The 8078-nt window shown below is 32.4% G+C and overlaps 1 protein-coding gene across 1 annotated transcript in view; it reads left to right on the top strand.

Annotated features, from left to right (window-relative positions):
- Positions 1–8078, top strand: part of LOC111636191 (protein unc-45 homolog B-like) — a 67490-nt gene that overhangs the window by 24349 nt on the left and 35063 nt on the right. The window contains exons 3-5 of the mRNA XM_023381386.1: positions 4956–5131; positions 5223–5312; positions 5440–5604. Coding sequence (XP_023237154.1) covers positions 4956–5131; positions 5223–5312; positions 5440–5604 — 431 coding nt within the window. The remainder of the gene's footprint in view (positions 1–4955; positions 5132–5222; positions 5313–5439; positions 5605–8078) is intronic.

The raw sequence follows: 8078 nt of genomic DNA, 5'->3' as shown, positions 1-8078 counted from the left end.
GTACTTGAACCTATAACCGATGTGTATCGAATAATCTTTCAACGACGAACGTTTTCATAACCCCTTCTGGGCTCTTCTTCAGGTGAAACAGCTGGATCGAACACCAAAAACAAAATTTGAATAAATACGAACTCTGTTGAGTTTGAATCGTTCGGATTGTTCGTTTATTTCGTCACGTGATATGTTTGAACGTGATCGAAGTTAACGATCAATGTCCAAATTCAAGAGAAAGATATTATTATGATACTTAAAAACATGCGATTGAGATACATACTTATTCAATACTGTTCTCACATGTTCCCCAGTACCTTCTATTTTTATTTTTTATTTTAATATTTAATAAATAGTATTTCGCTGTTACTCTGTATGTAGTAGGTTTTGCCATGCCGTGGAAAGGCCGATTTCATCTCGAATTAATACAAGTGGATGCGTCGTTTGCTCTAAAAATTTCCATCTCCTCCAACCATTTTAGATGGTGAATGTGCGGTGTGGTGACAATTATCTGCGCTCTATTGAAGTCCGCCACTATTTTGGGATCAGTGGCGTAGGTGGAGAGTGATGTTGTGTGTCTGTTGCGTTGTACATCCGAGATGTGCTCTTTTATCCTAACCCCTAATGAACGTTTAGTCGATCCTACGTATACCAAATCCCTGTTAAACTGGTTATCTCTTAGAGGGATTGTATAGACGCCTGATAACTTCTCCACCCTGGATTGGTCCTTTTCGTTGCGTAGGATATCGAACAAAGTGCTGCACCTTCTGTATGCTAGGGTAACTTTTCATTCCTTTGCGATGGTGCTGTATAGAGACCTCAATAGTGGGTTGAACATGATAGGTATCCTCATATTTTCCTTAGTGTTTTGCATGATCACTGTAGTGTTGGAAGAAGCCTGTGGTTGTTTATGGCCCTCCGAGATTTTTTGTATAGTATTTCGGTAACCATGGGACCTGGCAATGCCTTCCAAGTATTTTAACTCTTTCTCTAGCGCTAGTTGTGTAGAAAAGTGCGTAAAAGCTCGTTTGACCAATGTCCTGAAGGCCGCCATCTTGTATTGAAAGGGATCACATGAGTTAAATGGTATGTATGCCGATAGACTAGACGGTTTGCGAAAAACAGATGTGCGTATGATGGAATCTTCAAATCTTATATCTAAATCCAGGAAATGGACTCTGCTGTTACTATGTTGTTCCATCTCTAGTGTCAGTCCATACGGATTCTTATTCATTTCTTCTATAAAACGGGTTAGGTTGGGAGTTGTCCTCCATAAGATGATGATGTCATCGACATATCTTTTGTAAAGGATAATGTCGTGGAGGAAATTAGGCAGTGTCCTGCTCTCCAATTGCTTAATGACTAGTTCACATAAATCCCCGGCGACCGAACTGCCCATGGGGACACCTCTTGTTTATGAGTATATCTTTTCTCTAAATTGAAAAACAGAGTTGTAACAAATTAAATGGGCCAATTCTAGTACTTGTTGATGTAGTTCATTGGTGTCTACTTTATTAAAGAGAAAAAAATCCCTTAGAGCGCAGAAGCATGGAGGAAGGAATTCTCACCAGGAGTGTTTTTTCTATTGGAGTTGTTTACACATTTTTTCTACGTTAAATTCGTGGATTTCACATATTTATAATTATTAAATTTAATATGAGATGGCAGCATAACTGCCTACCTCTATCAAATTAATTATTATCTAATATTTAATTATAGCCTTTACATAGCCCAAGAATTTGGCGTATCTTTTGGCATCTTCAGACATTATCTGTGATTTTTTTTTTTTTTTTTTTTAAATTANTATGAAAACGTTCGTCGTTGAAAGATTATTTGATACACATCGGTTATAGGTTCAAGTACGTCATATTTATTTTATACAATCCGATGTGCAGTAGATGTTATATAATATCTAATATTTAATTATAGCCTTTACATAGCCCAAGAATTTGGCGTATCTTTTGGCATCTTCATCAGACATTATCTGTGATTTTTTTTTTTTAAATCAAATTTGCATTCCAGGTTTGTTCATTCCATGCCAGAAGAAAAGATGATGATTCATGCTTCTTAACAATGTATATTGTGTAATTTTCTTTGAATAAATGTTATATATAATATCTGTGATTTTTTTTTTTTTTTTTTTTAAATCAAATTTGCATTCCAGGTTTGTTCACTCCATGCCAGAAGAAAAGATGATGATGATTTATGCTTCTTAACAATGTATATTGTGTAATTTTCTTTGAATAAATGTTATATATAAAATATTTGAGTATTTTTTCGGCATGAAATGCATTATCATATTTTATATTAATTTCTATGAGAAAAATAGTTTCGCTTAATGAGTGTTTTGCATTAAGAGTAAGATTCTGGAATGACTTATGCTCATTAAGCGAGGTTCCACTATAGTTAAGTTAGATTTAAGTTTTTTCACCTGATTGTTTCAGTTATGTTGTTCTGCTTACTACAGGGATTGCTAGCTTAGGTTTTCTATTAATTTTAATAATAGATTTAAGCCTTCACTTTAGTTTTAAACTTTAATGTGTTTACTGTGTCTAGCTTATATGTAGCTGCACTAACTTACTGGTGAGCTTATGAGTTTGGCTTTGCAGCCAAAAAACTGCATGCCAACATTAAACATAGAGAGAGTAATAACCTTGTGTACACTGCTCAGGGGATACTTCCTTTTTCTTCTTTCTATCTCCTCACCCTCCTCCTTCCCTTCACCTCGCCCCTCCTCTTCTACTGGCTAAACACTTTGTGTACAGACATTGTCTTTTGTTAAAATAAATAAATAAAAATAACTTTTAATGTTATGTCACATAAAATGAATTGTTAACAATCAAACAAATAAAGGACTATATTCGTAATAAATTATTATTATTATTATTTGTTATAAGCAGATCATTAAAATTTAAAACTAATAAAATAGAAGAGTAAAGGAACTAAAAAACATAAACAGGAAATAAAAATAAATAGCTAAAATTCTCGTGGTATTTTTATGTCTTGTAAGGTTCTTATACAAACTTCAAATCCAATTAACTAATCAAACAGAAATAGGAAATAATTTCCAAACTTCAAAAAGATGGATTGGTTGAATGGGTTTAGCTATTTTGTTTTACTGACTATTGACAACATAATTATATCATCTATGTTTGATCTCTGATTTTCATAAGAGACTCATTTTGTAATTTTGTTTTGTTTTGAGACTTTATAATTTTGATTCATCTCTTATCTCTATGTTCATTCAATATACTACTATTATTAATCATGTAAGATTTTTCCAGATCTAATCAATCTTTAATTTTGTGTAACACTCTTGTCATCTCTCTTCATTAACTTTTTTGCCAAATATTGGAACCTATTTTTTATTTATTTAAATACACTTTGGTCTGTCAGCCTTTTTCAAAGTGCATAATAAAAGGTTACTAAAGAAAAACAAAAGATACAAGGGTCTTCCCAGAAGTACCCGACCTGACATATAAATTGCGGTACTTGTTTGAAAAAACGACTGTGTTCGAAAGTATCAACCTTATAAAGCTGAAATTTGAAGACACTACATTGTTTAGTAACTTTTTGGCAGCCATCAATAGTGAACAATCTCAGTGAATTTGTAAACATGGAAAAAATTAGTCATCTTTATGTGATACAATACTTTCATTTGAAAGGTTTCGGTCCACCCAATATTAAAGCTGAGCTAGATTCTACTCTGGGGGAGTCTGCTCCCTCGTTTACAACAATAAAATATTGGGTGGCAGAATTTAAACAAGGCCGTACGAGCTGCCAAGACGAACATCGTAGTGGTCGACCAAATGAGGTGACCATGCCAGAAATGGTGAAAAAAATCCACAAAATGGTATTGGATGACCGTTGACTCAAAGTGCGAGAGCTAGCAGACACGGTAAGCATTTCAAAAAGTGCTATACATCGCATTTTGACTGGAAATTCAGACATGAGAAAGCTGTGTGCAAGATGGGTGCCGCATTTGCTCACAACGAGACAAAAACAGCGTTGTGAGGATGTTTCAATCGAGTGTTTGGCAATGTTTCGCCCCAACAAAGCCGAGTTTTTTCATCGATTCATAACCATGGATGAAACATAAGTCCATCACTTCACAGCTGAGATGAAAGAACAGTCGAAACAATGGACTGAAAGGGGAGAATCAGCTCCAAAGAAGGCGAAAATAGTTCCATCTGCTGGCATGATCATGGCGTCAGTTTTTTGGGATGTGCATGGGATAATTTTCATTGATTATCTTCAAAAAGAAAAAACAATCAACGGCGAGTATTATGCGAACTTATTGCAGCACTTGAGCGATGAAATGAAGAAAAACGGCCACATTTGGTGAAAAAGAAAGTGTTGTTTCATCAGACAACACACCATTTCACACATCCATTATTGCAATGGCAAAAATCAATGAGTTAAGGTTCAAATTGCTTCCTCACGCACCCTATTTGCCAGATTTAGCCCCCTTGGATTTTTTTCTCTTTCCAAATTTGAAAAAACGGCTTGATGGTAAAAGATTTGCCAACAATGAAGAGGTGGAGTCTGTGGTTGATGGCTATTTTGAGAAGCTCAACAGTTCTCACTATAAACAGGGGATCAAAGCTATTGAACATCACTGGAAAAAGTGTATTGAGCTAAAAAGAGACTATGTTGAAAAATAAAGATATGTTTTCCCAAATTTTTTGTGTCTTTATTAGGTCGGGTACTTCTGGGACTACCCTCTTATATTGATTAAAAAAATAAGGCAAAGTATTTTTTTAATTTTTTTAAATCAATATCTCATTTAATTACAAAAGTTGTATAATGAGCCTGCTTTACAATTTTGTAATTGTTCTAAACGTATGCATTTTGTAGAAGTCATGTATTGTCCAGACTTATTGTATAGTAGTATATCCTAAATAATTATTTTCTGTGAATATTCAAAAGGTTTGATTATAAATATATATTTTTTGATGTTGCAGCCGTGGAATTGGCACCAACGGATGTAAAAGCTCTGTTTCGACGATGCCAAGCCCATGAAAACCTGGAAAAATATGATGAGGCGTTTAAAGATGCACGGATGATTCACCATTTGGAACCTCATAATAATGCCATTCAACCCGTTCTTCGTAGACTGGGTATGAAAATCCAGGAAATTGTAAGTGTTGATCTACAGTTTATCAATAAAGTGAAATATAGATATTTTAATATTTTAATGAATTTTTTACAAGTAAACATTAATATTCTAGGCAAAAGAACAGTCTAGAACAGTAAATAAAGTTAAAAATATGTTTAATATTTTACTTGACGAAAATATGAGTTCAGAAAATAGAGCTCAAGTAAGTGAAATTCTTATTTATGAATTAAGCTAAATATTTTATTGCATTTGTTTTTTGTGAAAAAAAATGCAATACAAAGAAAGTAGAAATTGTTCTCAGTGTTAACAAAAAATTTCAACTGATTTAGGCTGCAAACAACCTGATCGTGTTGGCAAGAGAAAGAGCAGGTGCCGAATTAATTATGAAAGAAGACGGAATTCAAAAATTGCTGAAACTAATGAAACAGAAGAATCCAGAAATAAATTTAGCTTGTGTTCGCATTTTTAGTGAATTGTGCAGGAAAGAGGATAAGGTAAAGTTTATTTAAAGATTCTAAATGTAATATACATGCGAATTTTATATACTATAAAAGTAACTGCCAATATCTATCTATCTATAAAAATAACTGAGTTACCACAATTGTTATACAAATATATTTATATGGTTGTGTATCATTTTTATAAGTCAGTATTTTGAAATATGTTTTACAAATCAAATATCATTATTATTGTTATATTTAACATCATTATTTTAATGGTTAGAGCAAATTACGAAAAATTACATCAGAAATGAAATTCAAAACATTAAGATCTTACAAATGAATCTTATTTAACCTGTCCTGTGTTATTCTGGACAATTCTTGGTGTCATGACCTCTGACCTCGAGCATTTTACCCATGATATGTTGTTACAGTATCGATACACATTTGGAACTAATGTTGCTAGTCATAATTGACAAGACTATGTCTTGTTTATAAAATTGTACTGCTGGTTTATGTTACCAGCTTAGAGGTATGAAGGAGTACATGTTGAGAGTTGTTATTTGGCAGAGTATTAGGTACCCAAATAAAAAAATTTGATTTGGGTACCTATTTGCGCATATTTTATTTATTTTTTTTTTGCGCATAAAAAATCCAGACTTGTAAGTAGTTGGGGACCAAGAACCGAGTCAAAATAAAATACAAAATGGCAATCCTCTTCTACAAACAGGCAAAACAGGCACCCACAGTCATTCTCAGAAGTGAACTCTGACCTTAGAAGAAACTATATGTTCAGTCCTATGTTAAATAAAAATTTGTAATCTAATTTTGTAAATTTGGGAGTGCTTCAAATATGACATTAAAACAGAGTGTCATTACAAATAGGTATTTTAACATTATCTAGTATAGTAAAATCGTGGACCGATAAAAATTTGACATTATATTAGGGTTTTCATTACATCCAATGACATTATAATTGGGTTAAACTGTATATTGTTTGTGCAAAATAAAAAAATAATTTCAGATGATACAATAGCCACAATTATTTTTTGCAAAACGGGAAATTTTCATTATGCATCAATAAAATTCAACCCGGGCTGGCACACAATGGAGAGAAATTTTGAAATTGGATAGGTTAATTTCATCGAGAATGCATGGTGGACAACCTCGTGGTCATGGCTGGCGAAGTTTGAATGATTGTGCTCAAAAGTAGCGATACCAAAGAAAATTGGAGAATGAGAACGAGACCTGCCTTGAGCATCAAAGTGATTTCGCTTAGTAGTGAGTCCGCTTAGTAGTAAGTCTCCGAAACATAGTCTTGTCCCAAATACGGTTTTGCCGTTTTACTTGTTTTTTATATTAAAACTAACTTCCAAAATATTATATTTATTAATATATCTATTTTGTTTGTGAAAAATAAAAAAAAATAATTTTGGACGATACAATAGCCACAATAATTTTTTAAAAAAATCATAAAATTTTCGTTAGTCTTAACATCAACAAAAATTCAACATGGTGGCCACATGCAATGGAGAAAAATTTCAACATGGAATATGTTAATATTAGGTGACGAAGAAGAATCTCCAGTCTTTTTTCTTCCTAAATAATGAAAACTCCAATTTCTTAAAATAATAAAATCTGTATAATATATAGCTAAAATAGCAATAATTGCTGGATATAATCATTCACTTTTATAACCACTTAACATTTCGATTTATTCATCTGAAAAACCCCTTTTATGTCCTTCAAATCCAACGTTCACCCAAGTTCAAGAATTATCCAGAAGACGATTTAATTCTCAGATATTCTATTTAATTACATATGAATCTGAATTCTCGCCGCTCCCTCTTCGGTAAGAGGTACAATCTGCAACAGAGTCTACAACAATATTTTGGACTCATCAAAATCATTGATTTTGAAGACTGAAATATCTGAGAATTAAATCATTTTCTAGGTAATTCTTGAACTCAGATGAATGTTGGATTCAAAGGACATAACATTTTGGTTTATTTGTCTAAAAAGTGGTTATAAAAGTGAATAAAATCTGTTATATCAAAGCTCACTTATGATGAATCTATAGTACCTTTGGATAGTTGCACCTATTATTGGAAGATACTTGAGTGAACTAGCTTGATAACTAAAGTAAATCTACCGTTAACCTAAATCTTATGTTGACAAAGCCTGAAAAGTATAAGGAAAACTGTTATTTGATGTAAGCAAGCATCAATAAAGCAGATTTTTTTTTTGTTATTTTTGCTATTGCTGTATTTTTTCAAGTGTGTTTTATTTGAATTTAATTACTAATTTTAATTTTTCACATAACTATTAAGAATATGAAAATATTTTTGTTAAAAAATGCTTGAGCAAATCTTTTATATAAATTATTGGATAAAAATATAGTGCTAAGTGCTAAACAACCACATACCTCATAGTATCACTTGTCCAAAGTTTTAAAAATGTTCTTCAAAGAGCTGTATTATACAGATTTCTCCCTTTTAAAATATTACCATTTTTAGAAATACTTTGTG

The sequence above is a fragment of the Centruroides sculpturatus genome, unplaced genomic scaffold, assembly GCF_000671375.1.
Source record: "Centruroides sculpturatus isolate CEXI.00-Female unplaced genomic scaffold, Cexi_2.0 scaffold1031, whole genome shotgun sequence".
In the NCBI taxonomy this organism is placed as follows: Eukaryota; Metazoa; Arthropoda; class Arachnida; order Scorpiones; family Buthidae; genus Centruroides; species Centruroides sculpturatus.
The sequence above is the reverse complement of the archived record's forward strand: the minus strand, read 5'-3'. Positions and strand labels throughout refer to the sequence as shown.